This window comes from Diabrotica virgifera, chromosome 5, assembly GCF_917563875.1.
Source record: "Diabrotica virgifera virgifera chromosome 5, PGI_DIABVI_V3a".
NCBI lineage: Eukaryota > Metazoa > Arthropoda > Insecta > Coleoptera > Chrysomelidae > Diabrotica > Diabrotica virgifera.
In genome coordinates, this window is record NC_065447.1 from 242,304,547 (window position 1) to 242,330,220 (window position 25,674).

Genomic DNA, 25,674 nt, shown 5'->3' on the forward strand with positions numbered 1-25,674 from the left:
CGCTCTGTGATTGGCAGTGACCTGTGGTGTAGGCAACCAAACATATACCTATTTATATTCCCACTAAAAAAAAATTAAAATCAAGTAGCCGCTGTTAGTACTATCTGTCATTGTATGTCATTATTTACTTTATTGTTTAAAATTCTGTGTATTTGAAAAATCAAAAGATGGATATATCTTTATTCTAAAAAGTACGGTCGACGGAAAAGTTTTGTAACGAACTCGTGAATTAAAATGGCGATTAACAATCTCGAACATTAACGCGCTCGCACCGCTCACGCGTTAAAATATCTCAATTGTTAATCGCCCTTATTAATACACTTGTTGGTTAAATAACTATTAAAGATATCTTTAGTATATGTGTTTCTGCAGACTTAAAAACCTGCATGAAAATGATGAGTATCACGTACCTATGTCAAAAAGAGACTGAAAAAATAGGTACTTAGACAATCTATTAAATGAAATTTGACAGAAATCCAGTTGAGTTAACGGAGAAGTAACAGCAATGGTCAACAAAATAACAAATAAGGAAGTGGTTCAAGCACTTCAAAAAATAAAGAAAGGAAAAGCAGTTGGACGAGATGATATTTCTGGGGAAGTGTGGAGAGCATTAGCGGAGATAGGAGCAAGTTTGGTTAATAGGTTTATTCAATAGAATTATGGAAGTTGGACAAATGCCAGAAAAATGGAGAAGCAGTACATGTTTACAAAACTACACTAACCTAAAACTACTTAGTCACACCATGAAAATATATGAAACAGTAATTAATAGACGGATACGTGAAGAAACCGAAATATCCGATAATCAATTTGGCTTTATGCAGGCCAGATCAACCACATATGCAATTTTCATTATATATAAGGCAATTGATGGAAAAATACAGGAATATAGAAACACAAGCTCATATTATGGTCTTCATTGATCTTGAGAAAGCGTATGCATGATAGAGTTCCTTGAGAGATTGTGTGGTGGACACTAAATAAGAAAGGAGTTCCCGGTGAACATGTAAAAGTTGGTGAAAAATATGTATGAGGGAGTAAGAATTAGTGTTAAGAGAGGTGCGTAAGAGACTGATAAATTTCATGTGAAAGTAGGATTGCACCAAGGCTCGGTGCGTAGATGCGTAGTCCTTATTTATTCTCATTAGTTTTAGATTTTATAACAGCAAAACTACATTGCAACATGCTGATTTTGTGGTGTTGGTGAGAAATAGAGAAGTCGACTTAGAACAAAAACTAGAACAGTGGAGACAAGCTCTCGGGGAAAAAGGTTTAAAATTTATTAGGACAAAGACAGATTATTTGGAATGTTGGTTTGGAGATGCAGTTACTACAAATAAAATGATTTCTTTGGATGGTGAAATGATTGTGCAAAGTGAGAGTTTTAAATACCTAGGATCGGTCTTACAGAGTAATGGAGAAATAGATGGAGATGCATGCAATAGAATTACGGTTGGATAGATGAAATGGAAAGAAGCGAGTGGTGTGTTAGGTATGTGGCAGAAAAATTCCAATGAAGCTGAAGGAACAATTCTTTCTTCTTCTTCTTCAAGTGCCATCGTCGTTCCGAAGGTTGGCGATCATCAGGGCTATACGTATTTTCGAAACTGCTAACCGAAACAATTCGTTGTTGCTACAGCTATACCGTTCCCTTAGAATCTTTAGCCAGGAGTTTCGTCTTCTTCCTATGGACTTTTTCCTGCTATCTTCCCTTGCATAATTATTCGAAGAAGTTCCAGTTCATATCTTTCGCCTCTTGTAATGTGTCCCAAGTATTTCAGTTTTCGTTTTTTGATCGTAAATATGACTTCCTTTTCTTTATTCATTCTTCTCAAGACCTCGACGTTTGTGACTCTCTCCGTCCATGATATTCTCAAGATTCTGCGATACATCCACAGTTCAAATGCCTCTAATTTTTTGGTATCAATCTTTTTCAGCGTCCATGACTCCATTCCGTAGAACAGGACAGAAAGTACGTAACATCTCATCAGGCGAAATTTCATTTCAATGCTTAAATCTCTTCCACAGAACACTCTCTTCATTTTAGTGAATATGGATCTGGCTTTTTCTATTTTTATTTTGATTTCTGCTCAGCTATCCTTGTCTTCATTTATTAAAGTGCCTAAATATTTGTATTTGCTAACTCGATCGATAATTTCATTGTGTTGTTTGGACATTTCGTGTTGATTTCGATATTACCATAAATTTAGTTTTCTTTATGTTCAAAGATAGTCTATGTAGCTCTTCAAGTGTTTCTGCGATCAGAACGGTGTCGTCGGCAAATCTCAGATTGTTTAATCTAACACCATTTATTTTAATACCTATGGATTGCTCAGAGAGTGTTCTATTCATTACGTCTTCGGAATAGAGATTAAACAGGGTTGGTGACATTATACACCCTTGTCTCACACCTCGCTTTATTTCAATTTCTTTAGTGGTATTATTCTCTACTCTTACTACTGCTTTCTGATTGTAGTACATATTTGCTATTAGTCGGATGTCTCGTTTATCTAAATTCTTTTCTGCCAGGAGTCTGATTAGATGATCATGCCGCTCTTTATCAAAGGCTTTGTTATAATCTATGAAACACATGAATACATCTTGATTTATGTCAAGACATCTTTGAGACATAACGTTCAGTGAAAACAACGCCTCTCTTGTTCCGAGTTCATTTCGGAATCCAAACTGGGTATCATTAATATCCATTTCCAGTTTTCTGTGTACCCTAGTGTGTATAATTTTCAGGAATATTCAGCATTCATCTTTTTTGGTATAACAACAAAGGTGGATAAAAACCATTCTTGTGGTATTTTCCTGATGTATAAATGCTATTGAAAAGTTCAACTAAAATGTTGATCGAGTCTTCTTCTATCAGTTTAAGGATTTCCGTTGGTATTTCATCTGGAGCTGGGGCTCTACCGTTTTTCATTCTTTTTAGTGCGTACATTACTTCCTCTTACGTTATTTCTGGACCTTCGTCTCCTTGTATGTTACTTAGTTCAGATTGTTGTTTATCATCTGCAAAGAGTTCTTCAACATAGTTTTTCCATGTCTTCAACTGTTCTTCTAGTTCTGTTAATATGTTTCCGTTGACATTATACAGGATATTTGGCTGATTACGTTTTTGTGTACTTTTTTCTTCTTTCACTTTTTTATGTACATTAAAAATATCATGTTTTGCCTGCAATTGCTCTATTTCTTCACATTTTCTTTTATAAAAATCTTCCATTGCTATTCTGATTTCTTTTTTGATTTCTTTCTGTATTTGTTTATACCTTTGTTCGTTTTTTCCTTTCATTATTCTCCGATTGTCCATGAGAAGAAAGATTTTATCAGTCATCCATATTTGCTTTATTTTTAGTTTTTCTTTAGTCAGAATTTTCTTCGCAGGACTTATTATCGCCATTTTTACGTTTTGCCATTTTTGATCTAATGTTGTTCGTTGGCTGAGATGTTTCTTTTTCATGAAGTATTTTCAAATTATTATTAATACATCTTTGCAGTTCCTCCTTTACCTAAAGGTTACATAAATGACTGACGTCTATCTGGTTTGCTTTTCTTTTCTGCTCCAATCTTTTTAGTTTAATACTCATTGGCGCTATTAGAGGGTTATGGTCGGAATAGACATCTGCGCCTGGGTAAGCCTTAACGGATTTTAAGGAGTTTCTGTATCGTTCGTTTATCAGTAAAAAATCAATCTGGTTTCGAATTATTCTTTGGCCATTGTCCTGGGGTAATTTCCACGTATAAAGTCTTCTCTTTGGTAAATTGAAGAATGTATTAGATACAATCATGTTATTCTCCTGACAGAATTGAAGCAGTCTGTCACCTCGTTCATTTCTTTTACCGAGTCCGTATTCTCCTACATGTTTGCCACTTTTTCCTTCACCAATTTTTGAGTTAAAATCACCTAGGATTACGGTGATGTCTCGTGGTTTCGTCGAAAAATTCTTTAAAACAGCCATAAGACCAGCTATGATGTACGGAACTGAATGCCGGGCAATTAAAAAGAAAGAGGAATAGCGAAATTATGCGGCGGAAATAAGAATGCTTAGATGGATGAGTTGAGTAACAAAAATGGACAAAATTAGGAATGAGCATTGGGGGAAATATAGGGATGGCACCAATTGATGCCAACATGGGGGAGCATAGGTTAAGACGGTTTGGTCATGTTCAACGTCGAGATCTTGCCCAATAAGGATAATTGCTGAACTCCTAGTACCTGTACGAAGCAGGAGAGGAAGACCAAAAAAAAACCTGGGTGGAAAAGCTTAGGCAGACCATGTCAGTCAAGGGGATTAACGTTGATATGACCCAAAATAGAAACTTATGGAAAAATGCAATTAGGGAAGCCGAGATAATGAGAAACCCCGCAGAGAGATAATGGCAAAGAGAATGATGATGACGTATTTGCAGCAGGTTTAAAGCTTGTCAAAAATTTATATTTTACATGACATGAACCAAAGTATTTTGTTGAATGTTAAAAAATAAATAAATGATTATATAGGCACATACCTTTCTCTGTATTTATCCGGTTATGTATTCGCACAAACTCGCTGTCATCACAAAGTAAAAGGACACCGTTTACAAATGAAAGAAAAACACAGAGATGTAAATATCGATGCATTTTTTATACTGACTCGAAGGTAACCTGAATCTTTTATCAGTGTTAGATAACAGTTATCTTATCTATGAACAGCAAGCGATTTACTGTTGTCTAAAATCTCTACAGTGAGAGTTTGGCAATATCTATGTATACTAAGACTCTAGAAGGTTAGATTTTCTTTAATCAATTTGAGTATTTTACTGATTCTATCTCAAATTGACTCCACAATTGTATGTTTGTAAAGTTTTATTTGTTATTATCATATATTTACAAGGGCACCCGTATAAAAATTTTTAGGGGGGGGGCAAACGTGAAGATGTTACACATTACATTTTGTATATTTCGGATGACAATATATACAGTAGACTCTCTCTATAACGAACACGGATATAACGAGATTTCGCTTATAACGAGGTACATTAGGTGTCCCATGAAATTCCTATTGAACTATAACGCTCTATAACGAGGCATAGGTATTTGGCTACAACGAGAAAATTGAAATCGAAGAATACGTGTCTTTACCTGTTTTTAGCGTTGTAATGGTCATAAATAAATAAAGGCCTGTACATAGAAATGCCCAACATCTGTTTTATTATCGAGGCCAGTGCTGTAATAAACTCGGCCACCTGTAATAAAATTCTGCCTGTTTATCGACCGATATTGACTATTATAGACAATTTACAATTTATGACGGCGAAGTCTCATTGTTCACTGTTTAGGTTGACCATCGACACCTAATAAACTACGTAAGAGGCATCAAAACATTTCAATATTATTGTTGTTTGATATAACGAGATCCGCTTATAACGAGATAATTAGTCCACTATTTCAGTTCTCGTTATAGAGGGAATCTACTGTAGTTTAAACCACCTAAAAAACCTAGTTTGAACCCTGTTGTGAGAAATTATTCATACATTTAAATACTAGAACTAGACCAAGTTTTTAAATGGAAATATCATGGGTACCACAAAAGTTGCGCCTCTCTTTAAAACCCGTTTGAAATAATACAATGCTTCCAAAGCCCTGCCTTCAACTTTGGCGAGTAGACTAACCATGAGTATGTGTCGAACCAAGTTTTTACTTTAAAATCTTAAAAAGGAGCCCCCTTTATTTTTGCAGATTTAGAATCCTTATGAAAAATAAGTTACATATATGCCAAACATTTTTAGAATCGTTGATAGATGGCGCAAATAAATCGCATTTTCCGATTATAGCGCCATCCTTCAACAATTCTAAAAAAAAGTTTTGAATAAATGTTACTTATTTTTTGGAGAGGAAACTCAGTCTGCAATAAAAAACGCTCCTATTTAAGATTTTAAAGTTAACTCTCACCCCATCTCCAGAGTGTGGAATGAAAAATCCTGTTTGGTGTCATTCTATAGGTTTTTGAAAAATATTAAAAACGTGTTTTTTAGTTTTTCATTTGGAAGTATATTTCTCGAGATATTAGACCGTTTCTGTAATTTTCCTATGGTATCACGATATGTACATCGTTTTTTCCGATTATAGCGCTATCCATCCACAATTCGCAAAATGGCTCGAATAAAATTTGCTTATTTTTACAAGGAAAATACAAATCTGCAACAAAAATTAGGGATGCTATTTAAGATTTTAAATTTACCCCCCGCTCCACATAAAGGGGTTGAAGTGGTGGACTATGTCATTGCATAGATTTTGTCATCGCATAGATCCGATGTTCATTTCTCGAATTATTCGACCTTTCCGCTACTTTTGGGACACCCTCTATGTAACACTCATTGGTCATGAAAGATCACCTGTTTTTCATTTAAATAAAATTGTTCTGTTCATCATAATGTACACTTTAAAAATAATCTACTTACTAAAAAAATACTTTTGCAAACTAAAATTTGACTATAAATTTTAAAAATTATTTTTCAATATGAATTTATTTCTGCTTAGGAAGATGGTTCTATTCGGTGTACACAAAACTTAATATAGAAAACAAATATAATCACTTCACAGATTTTACACTTTATCTTTATAGTGCCAGTTCTCAAAGACAAATGGCTCATTAGTGATTTTATCGGTCAAAGATCGGATTTCTTGCTGATATGAGTTTCTTTGCAGTATTATAAATGATTCATTTAATTTGTCATTTTGGGTGTCGATTACAGTATATATTTATGTTCCCAAGTTTCTAATTTCTTTCCATGTTTTCGTTAATATCACACCGTGACTGTGCGAAATGTGTATTATGCACATTCCATATAGACCGCTGTCGCAGACACACAGATTTTCTGTTAAACTATTAATTACCCAATATGTGAATTTTTTAATAGCTTTTTTTATTTAATAGCTTTAAAGTTAAAACTTTAATTTTTTTTTAATAGCACCCTGTGCATTTTTTTATAGTTTTCGATGTGATCTTCTATCGTCTATTCAACATATTTTTTAAAAATAAAATCGGTTCATAAGTAATCAAGAAAATATCAGTTTATTTTTGTTAATTAGGTATGTATGTGTCTCAGACTAATTTATCCAGTCTATATTTCTTAAACGAATAGACATTTTCGAATGGGACAAAAACGATGTAACTAAGGGATGAATATTTAGGGGATGATTTTTTTACGCCATATTAAAGTGTATTAGAAATGGAATGGATCAGTTTTTGTCCCATTCAAAAAACTCTATTCGTTTAAGAGATATAGCCTGAATAGATTAGTCTGGGACACCCTGTATAGTCGTCTATGTGGTTTTATTTCTTTCAAATGCATTTTGGATATATCCTTCGATCTCCTTTCTTTTACTTCTAGTAAATTTTTCTTCTAGCGCTAGCTTCTATTTGAGACAATGAAACAACATATTATTATATTTTATAATATTAATTTTAGTAATACGTGGTACAAGATCTATTTTGAATAGTTGTATCTAATAAGTGTTTATTTTATACATATTTAATACTTATAATACAATTATAGTTAAATCAGATTACATTAATATCTATTAAGACCAACTTAAGCTAGACATAAGATTATTATAAAAATAGTTTAGAGATATGTAGTTTTATCCTCGTTAGTGTTGAAGTTGTAGTCAAACTCTGGGTTGTTTTCTATTCCAACCAAATCAGAATCACCGCTTCTTATGCTAAAAATATTACGAAAATAAGTATAAGTCAAGTGAAAAAAAAACAACAAAAAATGTTATTGGAAACATTATTTTAGATTATAAGAACATTAAGGATAAATTGAAATGAACATGAACATGCGTAAAATGCTCTGTAACCCCAAGCTATTAGTCACAATAAGATTGAGAACACTAAAGTGTTATGTGTGGTCTCTATTACTATATGGCTGTGAGACCTGGACATTAAAACAGTATGACATCAACAAACTGAATTCATTCGAAATGTGGATGTACCGCCGAATGTTAAGAATAAGCTGGACCAGCAGAACTACAAATGAAGAAGTACTGGAAATAATGAACACACGTCCTCATCCCGAACGATGACATGACAGAAATGACAGTTCCACAGGAAGGTTAAAAATTTACCTGTTAGTTATGTAGAATAAAGTGTAAAGCTTGTTAAATTGAGAACAGTAACTTGAGAACACTGCGATAAATGTAGTCAGGTATTTTGTCCGGATACAGAAAATGCAAAACTCCTGTTGTAGATTGATTTACGGGATTAGAAAATATGACCACATTTCACATAAAATAAAAGAATGCGGTTGGCTTAATATGAAAAATAGAAGCACATATCATCTAGGTAACTTTATTCACAAGTTACTTCTGATGCCAAACACCTCCACTATCCTTAAACAAAAGCTCGTCCGAAGAAAGGAAATTCATATGCGAGACGTGAGATTGAAAGACACTTTCACAATGCCACAACATAGATCAGCTTGGTTCCAAAGGAGTTTTACCTACAACGCAGTAAAGCTGTATAATTCAATTCCTCATAATATTAAACTATATTCAATTAATCAATTCAAGTATAAATTTCGTTTATATCTTTTTGATAAGCAATAACATTGCTTAACAATTATCTTGTGCATTGAGCTGCATGGACATATTTTTGGTTGGGCTGTTTTGAAAGAATTTTTTTTTTCTCAATGATAAGTTTGAAAAAAATATTTTTTTTGAGTACTTGGTTAACATTTAGTTTGTTTCCCCACCTTTTTTTTGAAGTTACGTTTCTTTTTAATTAGTTAGTTTAGGCATTGATTAATAAACACATGGGTAAGTTTATAATCAATGGTTTAGGTTTATTTTTAGATTAACTAGTAGCGTCGGGGATTAACATTTGGTTAAGTAAGAGTAGCTTTAGCTAGACTTCGCCAGATGTTATCCCAATAGGGTTTAACTTTTTTGCTTTTGTTCTATATTCTTCAATGTGCTGTAACTATATGCTTATTTTTTTTACATACCAAATGAATATAAAGTCTTTATTATTAAGTCAATTTGGAGCTCAAATGGTACCCGGGGCATAATACATTGGATATGTTAACCTTTAACTACACGCGCTGGCGTACTTTGTACGCCAGATATAAGAATTCTACTGGAAATATATTTAAAAATTTAATTTTTGACCTTGCTTATTTTTCTAACCTATCACTGGAATGTGCTTTACAATTTGGTTTTAGTTTCGTTATAAGGTTCGTTCCAAGACGACACATTTGTACGATCTCTTGAACCGCCACGAAATCGATTGGACTGTTTTAATGCGCAGAATCGCCCTTGAACGGTTTTCTTTCGATCCCGAACCGATTACCGGTACGTAACCCTCTTGGAACGTATTTGTGGGTATTTGTGTACCATTTCAAGTTCGAGTTGCGCCTGAGTCATTTTCAGTTCGAGTACCACAGACCCACTAGTAGTTTGATAGATGGTTATAAATTAATATTTCTAACATGTTCATTAAACATCACTTCAACTTCAAAATCTTCCTCAGAATCGATATCTGACATAAAATCGTTGTCTTCTATGAAAAAAATATAAATTATCTTTAAATATTTTTAAGATTAATTTGAAAAAAAAAAGAATTAATAATTATTTAAACGGAAATCAAGATTCACAGGTACTAATAGCGTAAATTGTGGATTATTCTATTATTGAATCATCAGCTGATCTCATAGCAGTGACCAGTAAAAATGAAAACAATCCTAACTGCGCAAGTCAGTACAAATGGTTTCTGCTTGAAGGCATGTATCAAAAGGACCGTTCAGTTACCGATTTCGAAGCGGTACATGGATCTCATGGAACAACACAGTGTACGATACGAATCATCGTTCATGTTCGCTTGGAACGCATTTTTTATAATGCGCATGACGAGGGCAGTACGAAGGACGGTTTTCATGTCACTTGGAACGCGCCTATAATCGGCGTTCTGGAAAGATCGTAATTTACATTTTATTATTTGTTGTTTCCGGTGGTGAAAAATATACCCCAGGATTATATTACTATAAGTCGTAATATAAGTACATATTTTAATTGTTTTTTAGTCATTATGGCAAAAAAAAATAAATTTTTCTTTGTAAACAATACTTTTTCTCCTGTAAAAAATCACATTTAAAAAAAATTTTTATTAGTAATTTTATTTATCATGGAATACAGTTATTCCATGATTCCAGTTATAAATCCCAATTGGCTTACTGAAAAGGAGCTTCAAGTATTCACTGATGCCGAATAAGGTTTATAACAAACAACTAAGTGTATTTTTTCAAAAAAAAAAAATTAAACAAATCCGCTGTTTTTAAGTGTATTTTCTTGTGGCGTACAAAGTACGCCACGCGTGTAGTTATGTTATAACTTGATGCGCGGGTAGTTAAAGGTTAAACATCACTGATTAAGTTCGCATGTTTTATCTATGTTTCCATGACGGATCAATTTTAAAGGGTAGGTATTTACCCATATATTTTTGTATTTTGGTGGTTAGCATGTTAGAATCAGGTGAGTATAACCTATAACTTTTTAAAAACCGTAGTCAAAGTTTTAAAAACTTTGCATTATCGTATCAGGTTATACGCATTTTAGGTAAGCACTGATGATGATCGGTCATCCGATCGAAAACTAGTTCCGTGATGTCGCCCTTTTTACGGATTTTAACAAATATATACCTTTTATAAAGGATTTTATTCGTTTTTTTAACTTCATCATTTATTCTATTATCCGACCCTTCAGCTCCAATTTACGTCTTAGGAAAGTTGCTGTCATAACCATGCATTTGGTCCTTTTTGGAGAAATTATGCTAAGTTCTCTGGCAGTTATATTAAATTGGTGCAGCTTCGTGGTAAATCATCTTCTCTTTGAGAGATTAGTATGTATTGCGTCATCTGCATAGCGACCAACAAGTTTTATTCTTGTTTTTCCCTTTGTTTGTTCGTACTTTTTTATTATTTGTTATATTGTGTTATACTCTGTAGACAAAAAAGTATTAAGGGTTAAGAAGGAATAACTAGATTGGTGTTTAAATCAAACCTAACTGGCCAAATGTTGTCTAGTCATTTATCTGTATATGTATCTAGTTATGTTGCCAGAGATTTAAACGCAGAATGAAAGATTACATTATTACCGAGGGCCAAAAGTCCCTTAGAATAAACAAGAAGTATCTTTTGAATGAAATATTTAAATTTAAAAATCACACTAAAGGACCCCGCACAAACCTTATGGAAAATAGGTTCCAGTGGATTTCGTTCATACTTTGGGAAAATACTCTTTGAAGCATCCTGATAAAAAGTTCTCATGGGCACAACTCAATCGAATGAAGGATTTTCAAGATATAGAGACCCAAACTCGGAAAATTATAAGATTTACGGGGTATTCCAATTCCATGAGTTACTGGTTATTTGGCAACATGTAGAAGTTTGGATCAAGGAAAAGTAGGTACTAGTAGTCTAGGATTTTTCCTGGCTATCCAATGGCGACCTTTACTTTGAGCTTGACCTTCAACGGACGTCATCTTCTAGAGTTTTGGGGGTTTTCGGCATTCAATTGATATAAACAGATTACTCATGGGTTTTTGGGAGCAAGCACGAATATGCCATCAGAATTGCCCTCCGGATAACGTGGTGGACAGGGCCTCTGCAAGGGACGTCATCTTCTAGAGTTTCGATGGTTTTCGGCATTTAATTGATGCAAATGAATTACTGGAGGGTTTTTTGAGGTCGCTATAGACGAATATGCCACCAGAACCCACTCCCGGAGCACCTGATTTCCAAGGTCAGTGAAAGGGGCTCCTGGAGTTTCGAGGGTCTTTGGTACTACATTAATACAAACGGATTAGTCATAGGTTTTTGGGGTGGCTGAACACGAATACGTGATCAGCACAGACACAGGAGCACCTGGTGCCTAAGACAGGTTATCTTCTGGAGTTTCGGAGGAATCAAATGGATTACTCTTAGGTTTTTGAGGTTGCTCTTTTGGACTATTCTTTGGTGTGTGTACTCGCTAAGTGAGTAACTTAAGTACTCAATTGTTTTAATTATTTATAAAAAATATAAACTGAATTTATATCTGACAATGTTTTTCCTTCATTTATTTTAATATCGATTTACTACATTCTATTTTGATAGTGGTATTCATCGTGGCCACTAGATACTCCAGAGTCTTTTGTCTAAGTCATATTCGTGTTCAGCAACCCCAAAAACACAAGAGTAATCCGCTTGTATCAATATAGTACCGAAAACTCTCGAAACCCCAGAAGATGACGTGCCTTGCGCACCAGGTACCTTGGTGTCTGTTCTGATGGCGTATTTGTGTTTAGCAGCCCCAAAAACTAATGAGTAATACCCATCTGATCAATTTAATACCGAAACCTGTCGAAACTCCAGAAGAAGAACTGCCTTGGGCACCAGGTGCTCCGTGGATAGGATATGATATCGAATTCACGTTCAGCAGCCCCAAAAACCTGTGAGTAGTCAGTTTACATTAATTTAGTACTGAAACCTCTCGAATCTCCAAAGCATGTCGTGCCTTTGGCACCAGGTACTCCGATGTCTGTTCTGATGGGGTATTCGTTTTCAGCAACTCCAAAAACCTATGAGTAATCCGTTTGCATCAATGTAGTACCAAAGACTCTTGAAACTCCAGTAGCCCCTTTCATTGACCTTGGAAACCAGGTGCTCCGGCTGTCGGTTCTGGTGGCATATTCATGTTTAGCGACCTCAAAAAACCCTCCAGTAATTCATTTGCATCAATTAAATGCCGAAAACCATCCAAACTCTAGAAGATGACGTCCGTTGAAGGTCAAGGTCAAAGTAAAGGTCGTCATTGGATAGCCAGGAAAAAATCCTAGACTACTAGTACTTTTCCTTGATCCAAACTTCAACATGTTGCCAAATAACCAGTAACTCATGGAATTGGAATACCCCGTAAATCTTATAATTTTCCGAGTTTGGACCTCTATATCTTGAAAATCCTTCATACGATTGAGTTGTGCCCATGAGAACTTTTTATCAGGATTCTTCAAAGTGTATTTTTCCAAAGTATGAACGAAATCCACTGGGACCTATTTTCCATAAGGTTTGTGCGGGGTCCTTTTCACTTCTTTTTCACCCCTGTAACTCATTAAAATAAACATTATAGAAGTTTTCAGGAACTTTCGGCCCTCTGTAATAATCTTTCATTCTGCGTTTAAATTATTCAAAAATACTTATTAGTTTTCTAAATTCGAAAAAAATTAAAGCGTTTAAAAAGCATTGGCCCGAAATTTTATGCCTGCGCTCTTAAAAAAAGTTTAAGAAAGAGCTGATTAGCAAAATTAGCAAAGAAACTTACCTGTGAGTATCAAAATCGTTCATATTTTTTGGCTTCTTGATTTCGTTATTATTGTATACTGGATTTGTTCCTTCGATGGCATGCTTGTTGGTGGTGGGTGCATTTATGCCCATCCTGTTAAGTCCAGACTCTTGAGAACCAAATTGGGGGGTAGTTAGTTTTTTAATTCTGTTACTTAACCTGAAATTTTTTATTTTTGTTTATTTTTGGTTTTTAAAAACTGTATATCTAAACAAGAAAAAAACTAAATTTATGATTGTCTCAAAAACAGAACATGGAAATGAAAGGTTAATAATAGAGCAAACCCAAATAGAAAAAGTAGAGACATACAAATATCTGGGAACCTGGGTTAATGATAAAAATGACCAAAGCAAAGAAATTAAAGTCCGAATTGAAACTGCAAGGCAAGCATTTATAAAAATGAAGACAATGCTTACAAACAAACACATTCAGTTGCCTCTCAAGTTGAGAGCTCTAAGATCGTACATATTTTCTATATTACTATACGGAATGGAAGTTTGGACTTGAAGAGACAACACACATAAGAAAAATAGTAGCGTTCGAAATGTGGTGTTACAGAAGAATATTGAAAATTCAGTGGTTCAAAGGATTACCAATGTTGAAGTGCTATGACGTTTAAATAAGGAGTTAGAAATTATGAACAGTATAAAAACAAGAAAACTGGAATATTTGGGTCACATAACCAGCGGAGAAAAATATGAGTTGCTGAGAAGTATTATGCAAGGAAGGCTCCAAGGAAGAAGAAGCATAGGAAGAAGACGCATCTCCTGGCTGAGGAATCTTAGATTCTGATGGCTGAGATTACTACTATTCAGAGCAACAGCCAACAAAGTGACCATAGCCATTATGATATCCAACCTCCGATGGGAGATTGGACTTACAGAAGATGAAAAGCAGTATATTCAGATAAAATATGACTCTGGTATGTATTGGGTGGATTGGGTAGTTCAGTAACTAAGTGTCAGTTACAAGTCCGATTACAGGAGAAGGGTTATAAGGTTAGAAAAGCTAAAAAGGATATAAATTACATAAATCAGCTTGAGAAACGATCAAATACGCAAAGAAAACGGGTAACGCATATCTAAAAAAAAAGACCGGGGAAAATTTAAAAGATTTACATATTTACATGCTTCATGGACATCGAAAAGGTATTCAGTTAAGTACAGCATGTAAAATTAATGCAGATGTTAAAAAATATAGGAATCAAACTGATATCGTAAAAATTGGAGATAACTACATTAACGGCATTGAAACGGTTAGAAAGTTTACATATCTGGGAGTAGAAATATAATGTCGACGGATCAGAAGATGGAGAAATACGGAAGAGAATAATGCAGGCAAATAGAGCTTATTTTGCCCTCTTCCATATATTTCGGTCTAAAAGTGTCCACCGAAATACAAAGATGAGAATCTATAAAACCTAAATTCGACCAGTAGCATGCTATATGGCAGTGAAGCATGGGTCCTGAAAGAAATATCCAAAAACAAATCCGACACATTCGAAAAGAAAGTACTGAGGAGAATACTAGGACCTGTGAGGAAAACGCAATCTTCAGAAGTCGATACAGCAACGAGCTTTATCAACTTTATAAGGAAAAAACCCTGCCATACTTTTTCTTATTCTTAAAGTTCCATCTCATATCGGAGGTTGAATATCATAATGGCTATGGTCACTTTGTTGGCTGCTGCTTTGAATAGTTGTAATGAACTACAGTTAAACCATGTCAGACTTCATTAGATTACAAAGACTGCAATGGGTCGGACATGTGATAAGAATGAGAGAGGATAGGCTACCAAAAAGAGCACTGAACGCTAGAATGCAGGGAGAGAGACCGGTTGGAAAGCCAAGAAATCGCTGGGGAAGACACAGTAAAAAGCGACGCATAAGCCATTTTAGGAATCCGTCTGTGGAGAAGAGCAGCCACAAACAAACAAGGGTGTAGGCAAAAAATAAAAGAAGAAGCGTAAAATACTAAGTTACTTACTGTCTGGTTTTTAGTATTAAAGTGATTAGTAAAAGCAAGACCAAGATCCCCAAGACCACGGACACTCCGATCAACCAAGCTCTTAGTGCTGCTTCGCTGTTGCCGGATTTGGAATTCGTTTCAAAGCTGTCGAGGTTCAGTTTTTGTTCACTTCTCAAGGTGCTGGCCAGATTTTGGAAGGTGTTCACATTGGTCACTATGCTGAAAATATATTAAGCCAAAAGATTAACAAAATTTCGTAATCAGTAACAAATATTTTTCAATTTTTGTTGTTTCAGTTCCTATGTCACAAAAGAATTTCGTAATCGATTTTAAACATTTAAATGAAAGAAAATGTTTAAAATAGTAAAAAAACCATGAAACATCTTTCGAAAGAATAATTATTGTGATATATACATTGATATATCTAATAATATATTAACTTAATAAAATATGAATTTTTATTATAATAACTTGCTACATAATTCAAGTAAACTAAAAAAAACACAAAAAATATTGATCACTTGGGTTTGAACCGGGGGAATCTCGATCAGCAGTCGCAAGATCTAGTAGCACTGAGCTGTGAGCTATATCTGCTGTTGACTAACGTACCTACTTTACAACGGGATCTAAATGCCATTGCATTATTTGCATTTAAATTGGCTTAAAATTCAAAATAAAACTAAATGCATCCATGTAAAAGCTGTTGAATATTATATTGTCATCGAGTTCTGAGCTATTCTGAAAATTTCAGATGTTTACTAGTCGAAAATTATGTTTAGAATCGATTACAAGATTTCCCGGATACAGTCACAGCATAGGCGTAACCAGGGGGGGTTTTGGGGGTTGTAACCCCCCCCATTGGGATGTACTTTGAGCTCTATACGCTTAACACCATAGCCCTCAGAGACCTTCCAGTAGTTGTAACCCCCCCCCCTTTTAGGTAGTTGTAACCCCCCCCTTAGGATCATCCTGGTTACGCCTATGAGTCACAGCATAATAGACGAAACCAGCAAGGACACTCCCCGATGCCGCCTTTGAAGTTGAAAAGTACAGAGTCGCCATTTTTTCGCATAGTACATCTCAGTGGTGATGTGATGTGTTCGTTCATCGGTGTTGCCGATGTCACTATATGAAATTGTATTAAGCCACTGCTAAAATGATCAGATTTTACCAAAAATTATGTTAAAATTTTTGATCTTGGTAGTTTCTAAGGATACTCACCGGAGGGACCGCAGACGTTCGGATACAATTAGCGTCTCTTTGCAAAGTAATAAGACACTTACTCAACACACACACTACACATTACACCTGAGTTAGTGATAAGTTATACAATTACGTGGCTAAAGGTTCTAGTTCTAAACCAACACCAGAATCAGAGAAAAAAAAAGTTTTTAAGGGTAATAAAAATACATTAAGAAAAAAGTTATTTTATTCAACTTGTTAATTCAAAAATACTTGTAACAAAATTATATGTAATATATTATACCTACTATAATAAAACTACATCTGGAATGCTTTCAAATAAAATTTCCTCATCCTCATCTTGTGAAAATGAAGAGTTTATGTGATTAAAATAATTTAACATTTTTTGTCTGTTTGAAAGGAGTAACATTCTTTTACTCCTTCACTTTTGCTAACACTAATTTAATATTTGCTTACAGATCGCATTTAAACGTCGACAGACAACGATATCTAAGAAAACGTGATTTTTTTATTTCTGCATGACTGCAGTATCAGTTATTGCACTAACTTTACTACCCCTAAGAGATTCTTTTTAAATATTTTCTGGAATTTCTGCAAAAGATTAACAATACAATCGCTATTCATCGTCAATATTTTGTATTATGTCCCAATTATTGACATAATTCCCACAGGCATACTTATAAAATTATGTTAAAAAATGTTTATTATAAGAATGTCATAAAAGTTAAGTAAACCTGATAATTATGTACAAATCGGCAACACTGTCGATTTTCTACACTGTCTGGTACTACGCGAAAAATGGCCGACGATCTGCGCAGTAATAGTGCGCGAACTTTTCTCGCCTTCTAGTGTTTCACTGCTGTTGCGTTTTCTATGCTGTGATACAGTGACAAAGAAACAGACAAAGAACAAGTGAAGTATATATAAAAACGTTTTAAAAAATAAGGAATAAGTTACTAACTTTAATATTGTTTCACTATTAACCAGTTCGAATCCACTGTCTGCGGGACTTTTAGTGCGTTGCAACCGACGGCTGCTTTTACTGTCAATGAAATAAAGCCTTGCTCTGGTCCTAACGAGACCGCTATTTGTTACTGTATCTATATTTTGACGATATGCATCATATCCCACTATATCGGATATTATTTTTAACATCTGGAAAAAGTAGTTTTTATATAAATGTATTATGGGTCTACTCCAAAATCCCGACATCCAAAATCCCGACAGCCACAATCTCGACGGCCAAAATCCCGACACGCCAGAATCCCGACAGGCCAAAATCCCGACAGGCCAGAATCCCGACAGGTTTGAAATTTTTTTTTTAAATATAATCCCTAACAACACAAAACATTCCAGGAATGTACTATCAAAGTTCTATTAATGTTTGAATGTCCTGGACATTCAAGGAACATTCGGTGAATATCTGATTAAGTTATTCGTGGAATGTTACCACAAGACATTCTATGAACATACTACCAATGTTCTATATTTTAATAGAGGCCATTTACTATTTAACTTGCATTCATGGTCAAATTTGCGGCGCGTGTATATTATGTATTTAGGCAATCCAAACCACGTGACTTCTGATTCTGGTTGGCATAGGTTACAGGTTACAGAGGTTATGTTTGTAATATCATTTCATTTCATTGTTTATCCTCGTATTTTGTCTATTTTGGATTCATTTGGATTTTGTTTGCTGTATTTTGTGAACTTTATAAACTTTACCACACTGCAAAGTGATTATTTAAGGAAATTATTGCAAAATATAGATGTTTGGAGAAAGGTAGGGGAAACAATTTTTATTTACTGTTTATTTTTCTCTGATATTTATCAATATTGATGAATTTTGCAAGCAATAACATTATTTCTTTTATTATTTTAGATATTTATTGAAGCTGAAAATAATTGGAGATTTAGATCCATATACAATTCAGTCAGAATTGGATTTTACCATAAAGTTCATTCCACCAAATTACTATTATAGATATTTATACATATCTGGTGGAGTCTTGCAGTTACTACTCTAAGCAGCAGACAGCAGATGAAAGCATACAAAAGCCTTCAGGCACATAAATATTTTACAGCTGGATTTGTTTTTAAAGTTGGATCAAAGTTGCAAGTCACAAGCAACATCTTCGTAAGTACCTACAAGAATATTGAGGAAATCCAGCTCCTCGATACTACTGGGCAAACTAGAAGATTGCAGAGGACAAAGCCTTTTGAACTAGTTTGAGTGATAAGTGATAGTGAAAAGCAGAGCATAATGCTTGTGTGCCTGTTTATGTTAGACTAGTGCGGTTAGAAAAGCAGAGCATAGTGCTTGTGTGCCCGTTAGATTAGATAAGAGATGCTATGGGGTAAGCTCTTCATTTTAAGGAATAGTAGTAATTTAGGTTAAATTAAAATTGCTCATTGGTCAGAGTTATGACCAGATTGTAATTGTAATGTACAATTCAATACAATGAATCGTCATCGAAGTGATGATTATGGAAAAAAATATATGACAAGATTTTGTGCAATAAAAATGTTTATATTTATCAAGGATGTATTATTTGATACGGCCACATATACTTCTGGTATATCGTCGGTGATGTGACAATACCTCCTATCTGCTTTTTCATGAATTTTGTAGGAGAGGAAAGTTTGGACCACTTCCTGTTTTCATATATTGTTTGACTTGTTTTGTAGTAAATTTAACTATCTATTTACTACAAAACAAGTCAAAACTTACGTATGAAAACAGGAGATGACCTTAAAAAATGTTTTTCGTCTCCTGCAAAACTCATGAAAAAACATATAGGAGGTATTGTCACATCACTGACGATATATTTCAGAAAATGTCTAAAAAATATACTTTGAATGTCCTAAGAACATTCGTAGATATTCATGGAATGTTCCAACAAGACATTCAAGGAATGTTTAAAATGCTGACACAGCACTTTCCTGGGACTTTCCAGGGACGTTCATGTGCTTTTAGGGACATTCCAGGAATGTTTTCAATGTCCTGTGTGTACCTTCTAGGAACATTCCTGTAATGTTTTGTTATTAGGGATTACATTTATTTCTTGTTTTTTGTTTATGGCCATCTGTTTTTTATTTTTTGTTACTAAACAAAAGTATTTTATATTAAAAGTATTAAACAAAAGTCGGAATTTTTACTTATGCGAGGATTGTTGCATGTCGGGATTTTGGCCCGTCGGGATTCTGGCTTGTCGGGATTCTGGCGTGTCGGTGTTTTGGCCGTCGGGATTTTGGCTGTCGGGATTTTGGCTGTCGGCATTTTGGCTAAATCTTTTCATCTTTTCGGTGTAATTATTAGAATAATTACAATGGATGCAACAGTACCATCTATGAACAGTTATCTCAAAGAGTCAGGAACTAAAATTCGAATTGTTATCCTCTAAGTGTATTTTAAGATGTACCTAAATATAAATCAATACAGAGTGATGAATTAGTCGACAAGATGATCTGTAATTTTATCCACGACCTGTCGTTCATCGTGATAGTTCGCAAAAGATTGTTATCTTTATTATAGTCACTTGTTGTTCTAAATTATTATTCAAAAAATGATATTGGTTCTCCAGAAAATTTCTTATAATATTACAAGCGGTTATGACTTCTAAACTAACTATGTCTAAAAATATATTAACAAACCAAAATAACAAACGAGGAAGTGGCTCAAGCGCTTTAAAAAAATAAAGAAAGGAAAAGCGGTAGGACCAAATGATATTCCTGAGGAAGTATGGAGAGCATTGGGAGAGACAGGAACAAGGTAGCTAGCAGGCCTATTTAATAGAATTATGGAAGTTGGACAAATGTCAGACGAATGGAGAAGCAGTATACTGGTACCTGTTTACAAATACAAGGGAGATATACAACAATGTACAAACTACAGGGCTATAAAACTACTTAGCCACACCATGAAAATATGAAAAAGAGTAATTGAAAGACGGATACGTATAGTCCTTTCTTTCACGGTTTTTGCTGTAAATTTTAAAGAACCGCTTGGATTGACATGAAATTTGGCATACGCATAGCTAACATGTCATAGAAAAAAAGTAATATGGTGCCGATGTGTGCTTTTGCCCTGGGGGTGAGTGTCACCCCATCTCGGGGGTGAAAATATATATGTTCAAGATAAGTTCCGAAATGGATAAACTGACTAATTTTAAGCAACTTTTGTTCCATACAGTTTTTTCACCAAATCAATACTTTTCGAGTTATTTGCAAGTGAATATGTTCATTTTTCAATAAAATAACCATGTTTTTAGACGGTTTTTCGCAAATAACTCAAAACGTAAGCATTTTGTCGAAAAAAATATTCTTAGCAAAACTATAGCCTACCAAAAAGTGAAAAAAATGGTGTATATATTAGGTCCCTATGAGGGGAGTGCAATTAGAACGAAAAGATACAATGTTTCGGAAAAAATCAAACAAGGTTATATTTTTCTAAAACTTTTTTGTTAGTTTATAAATATGTTAAAGTAAAAAGTTCTACTCACAAATTTCGCCGCTAATTGTTTATTAATTGTTTAAACAATAACAATTTTTTTGTATAAATAATGTTAAGAATATGGGTGAATTCAACATTTTATTTTGATAAAAAATGTTTTTAATTTAGTTTTGATTATGCTGAACCCGAATCTGACATTAAAATTTGCAAATTCAAAATGACGGATTCAAAATGGCGGATTCAAAATGGCGGATTTTTTTCTAAAAATCCTTAAAAAGTAGTTGTAAAATCTGAATTTTTTTTATAAAACGTGTTTGTTTACATAAATGTGGATATTTTTGAGAGGTTGCTGAACCTGAATCAAATTTTGATTATAAATTATAAAATGGCAGATCCAAAATGGCGTATAACTTAAAAAATAGTTGTAAAATCATAATTTCTTTACAAAATGTATTTATTTCTACATATATTTATTTTTGAGAGCTTTGATAAACCTAACTTAAATGTTAACATTATAAACTATAAAATGGCGGATCCAAAATGCGGATTTTCTAAAAAGAACATAAAAAAGAACATTTTTCTAAAACATTTATTGTCTTGTTGAATCTGAATTAAAGATTAAAAATTTAAATTGAAAATGGCGGATCCAAAATGGCGGATATTTAAATGAAAAACAAGTAGAATACAATCAAACAAATATGGAATTTCATTCTTAAAAAAAAGATAAACAAATAATTTTCACAATAATATTAAAAATTAAGATGTATTAGAAAGAATATTTAAAAAAAAACAAATTTTCGATTAGAAGGATATAATTACATATTGGAACATCGTTTTTAATTACAAACAACTTTTTTTTATAAAATTTTTCGATATTGTGAAATATAAAGGTACTTTACTCTTGAGCGAAATTCATATTTTTGGACATACCTCGTACAAAATTAAAAAAATTTGATATTTGATGGTTGCATCTCATGTTATATATGATACAGAGTATTTTATAAAGAATAACTTTTTTTCGTAAAACTAATATTAAAAAAGTTATCAATAGGTTCCAAGTTACGCAGACATACTGTATAAGAGCTAAAAAAATTTTTTTTATTGAACATTTATTATTGTTGAAGCTTATTATTAAATGTATTTTAGGTAAGTTTTACAGAAAAAAGTTTTGATCACTCTGTATATACATTTTTTCAGCTGGTAATTTTCGGTTTTTGTATTACATTTTTGTTATCTTTCTTAGTTTTCTCAAAAAGAAATTGTTTATTTCATTTTTAAACTAAAATAATTCAGTGTTTTTTAAAGATTTCATCCCAAGCTTTAAAAAAATAGCAACAAAATTGTATTATATTTATTCAAACTTGAGTAATACCGTCTTAAAGTGGTGGGAATTCTGTAAAACTACGAAGTTTTCAAAAATTAAACTTTTTGAGACATCGTATTATTTGAATTAAATTTTTGAGATTTTTTTTGAACGAAACATCGTTTAGTAAAATGATTAAGAGGTAAGTTGTGCAAATTTGAGAGTTTTATAAGTAAAATTGTATTAGTTACACATTTTTAAATCATTTTTAAACAAAATTCATGTAAGGCTCAATTTCCGCCCACACGGTACTTATGTCCATACATTTTATTTCTTTTTATTACAACCATAAGATAGCTTATTTCATCTTCTTTTATGTCCAATTTGTAAAATTTCTTTTGATCAATTAGTTAAAGAATTACATTAACAAATCTTAACCGTGCACTTCTTTCAACGCTAGTTTACAGTGCGCCGATGTGTGTGAGAAGGGTGACTTTAGCGTTATAAATAAAAAATTACAGAAGCTAGAGATTTAATTTTAGAAAAATCTTTATATAAGGTTTTTTTTGTAAAATTTTCTGAGTTTTTCAATGTTCATGTCAGTTTTTTTTTTAAATTATATTTCCGGAGTTATTTAAAAAAACATCTAACTTCGCTGTTCATTTGTTTAATAAAAAATGAAGCACCCACTTCTCGAGTAGAACTTTTTGATATGTTGTTTATTAAACATTTCATAATGAAATTACAAAAAGTTTTATCTTGTTTGATTTTTTCCGAAGTGAAAATCTAAATGCACTCCCCTATATACCTAGCAAAAGCAGAGTTATAGCTAATGAAAAATAGGTTCATATTCGAAAAATTCCAAATATAATAATTCAATGTGAAATATCCAAATAATGAAGTATTCTTGGGGAAAATACATTTCAGCTTTTTTAAAGTTTTTAAAAAATATTTATTTCTGTTTTTATAAAAAAAAATTCTAGCATCAAATGTAAGCAAGTTACGCTCAAAATAAAGTTGGTCCCTTTTGTTTTGACAAAAAAATCAGGAAGATCACCCCCCAATTAGCAACTTAAATGAAATTAATCGTTACCGCTTCACAAGTTACTTTACTTATGTTGTGTTTATATGATATATAAGTTTCATTGATTCAAAGTGCTTATTTTTGAAAAAAAATTGGTTTTAAAGTAAAATATCAAAAATTTAATTTTGAAAAAAATGCTTTTTTTTCAAAATAACTTAAAAATTGTTAGAGATACCAAAAGTCTTAAACAATAAAAAAAGTTGGCTTTACTTTTCTGAATATTTTGTATTTTTTTGTTTTTCTGTAACACAAAAATTGGTCAAGATTCGGTGTTTCTAAATTTGCATACACTCGTGATAAGTGACTCGTTCAACCCATTTTAACTACAGCTCTTTCAAAAATAAGGACTTTAAACCGATGAAACTTACAGATCGTATGATCAATACATACGCGAGTAAAAAACTTGTGAAGTGATAACAATTAAGTTCATTTGAAATGCTAATTAGGGGGTGATTTTCCGATTTCTTACCAAAAAAAGGGACAAACTTTATTTTGAGCGTAACTTGTTTACTTTTGATGTTAAAAATATTTTTAAAAAACAAAAATAAGCATTTTTTAAATACTTTAAAAAAGACAAAATGAGTTTTCCCCAAAAAAGTGCTTCGTTTTTTGGTTATGGCACGTTAAAATATACAATTTGGAATTTGACGAATATGAACCGATTTTTCATTAGCTATAACTCTGCTTCTGCTAGATACAGTGACCTAATATATACACAAAGTTTTTCACTTTTTTACTTGCTAAATTTTTGATAAGAATTTTTTTTCCACCAAATACTTACTTTTTGAGTTATTTGCGAAAGACCGTTTGAAAACGTAGTTATTTTGTAGAAAAATTAACATATTCACTAGCAAATAACTCGAAAAGTATTAACTTGGTGAAAAAACTTTCACTGACACTGATAAATTTCATGTGAAAGTAGGATTTCACCAATCCTCTCTGCTTAGTCCGTATTTATTTTCATTAGTTTTGGACCAGATAACAGCGAAACCACAGGGTAACCTTCCATGGTGCTTAATGTATGCTGATGATGTCGTGTTAGTAGGAAATAGTGAAAGAGACTTAGAACAAAAACTGGAACAGTGGACACGAGCTCTGGAGGAAAAAGGTTTAAAACTTAATAGGACCAAGACAGAGTATTTGGAATGTTCATTAACCCGGCACCTGCAACGTGGGGTGCTACCAGCACCCCATAACACATTTTTATCAAATATTTAGTATTTCAAGTTTGGTAACGGAGCTGTGTGTCATAGTAGCTTTCTATAATATTATATAGCATAGATGTGTTAGTGTTTGAAGTGGTTATTTAGTGTCATTCTGAACTTATAGCTCTAAAATCGAATTGGGGTGTCATTATCTGGCACTTTAAGTTTTAAATTTTTTTTGTATTTTTGATAAACAGGTCAAATTTACATGTTTTATTGAAATAAATGATTTAAATTATCAATATAAAATATATACTCACTAAATCTTAATTTTTTTAGATATTTTACTTGACTTCATTTATTATGGCTTGGTACTTGCTAATTTGCTTATGACACCTTTTTCATTTTATTTTTTAACTTTTATAACATATTAGTGGCTAATAAGTCACTAAAACATGTTTTTTTATATTCTTGTGTTACTCAACATATTATTTGGTTTTTTAAACAAGTATATCACAGAAAATTTTTAAAGGGTGCTGTGAGCATCCCACGTGGCAGTTGGCGCCTTGCAAAGCCACGTGGCAGGTGCCGGGTTAAAGATGGAGTTACTACAAATGAAATGGTATCTTTGGATGGTGAACTGATTGTAAAAAGCAATAGTTTTAAGTACCTGGGATCGGTATTACAGAGTAATAGAGAAATAAATGGAGATGCATGAAGTAGAATTAGGGCTGGATGGATGAAGTGGGTTCTTTTATATGGCGTGGAGTCATGGACCTTAACTGAAGCATCACTGAAGAGAGTCGAAGCATTTGAGATGTAGTGCTATAGACGCATGTTGAGGATTTCCTGGATAGACAGAGTTACCAACGAAGAAGTTCTACATAGAATGGGTAAAAAGCGCGAACTAGTCGTAACCATAAAATGTCGCAAACTGGAATACCTGGGCCATATAATGCCCAATGAACAACGATATGACCTACTTCGGACCATACTTCAAGGTAAAGTGCATGGGAAAAGAGGTCCAGGACGAAGAAGAATATCCTGGCTGCATAACCTGCGAGAATGGTTTAACTTAACCACTACCGGACTTTTCAGGCAGCAGTCAACAAAGTCAGAATAGCCATGTTAGTGTCCAACATCCGTAACGGATAGG

General features: G+C 33.3%; 2 protein-coding genes across 4 annotated transcripts in view; both read right to left on the bottom strand.

Moving 5' to 3' along the window:
* Positions 1–4,685, bottom strand: part of LOC114325124 (uncharacterized) — a 134,823-nt gene extending 130,138 nt beyond the window's left edge. For both annotated transcript variants that reach the window (XM_028273071.2, XM_028273069.2), the window contains exon 1: positions 4,516–4,685. In XM_028273071.2, the coding sequence (XP_028128872.1) occupies positions 4,516–4,627 (112 nt within the window). In that variant the 5' untranslated portion in view covers positions 4,628–4,685. The remainder of the gene's footprint in view (positions 1–4,515) is intronic.
* A 2,745-nt stretch (positions 4,686–7,430) lies between these two features.
* The window catches only part of LOC114325122 (cadherin-23), a 232,050-nt gene continuing 213,806 nt past the window's right edge, over positions 7,431–25,674 (bottom strand). For both annotated transcript variants that reach the window (XM_050650944.1, XM_050650945.1), the window contains exons 28-31: positions 17,495–17,688; positions 15,349–15,549; positions 13,343–13,522; positions 7,431–7,711 (exon numbers count right to left, since the gene is read on the bottom strand). In XM_050650944.1, coding sequence (XP_050506901.1) covers positions 7,615–7,711; positions 13,343–13,522; positions 15,349–15,549; positions 17,495–17,688 — 672 coding nt within the window. In that variant the 3' untranslated portion in view covers positions 7,431–7,614. The remainder of the gene's footprint in view (positions 7,712–13,342; positions 13,523–15,348; positions 15,550–17,494; positions 17,689–25,674) is intronic.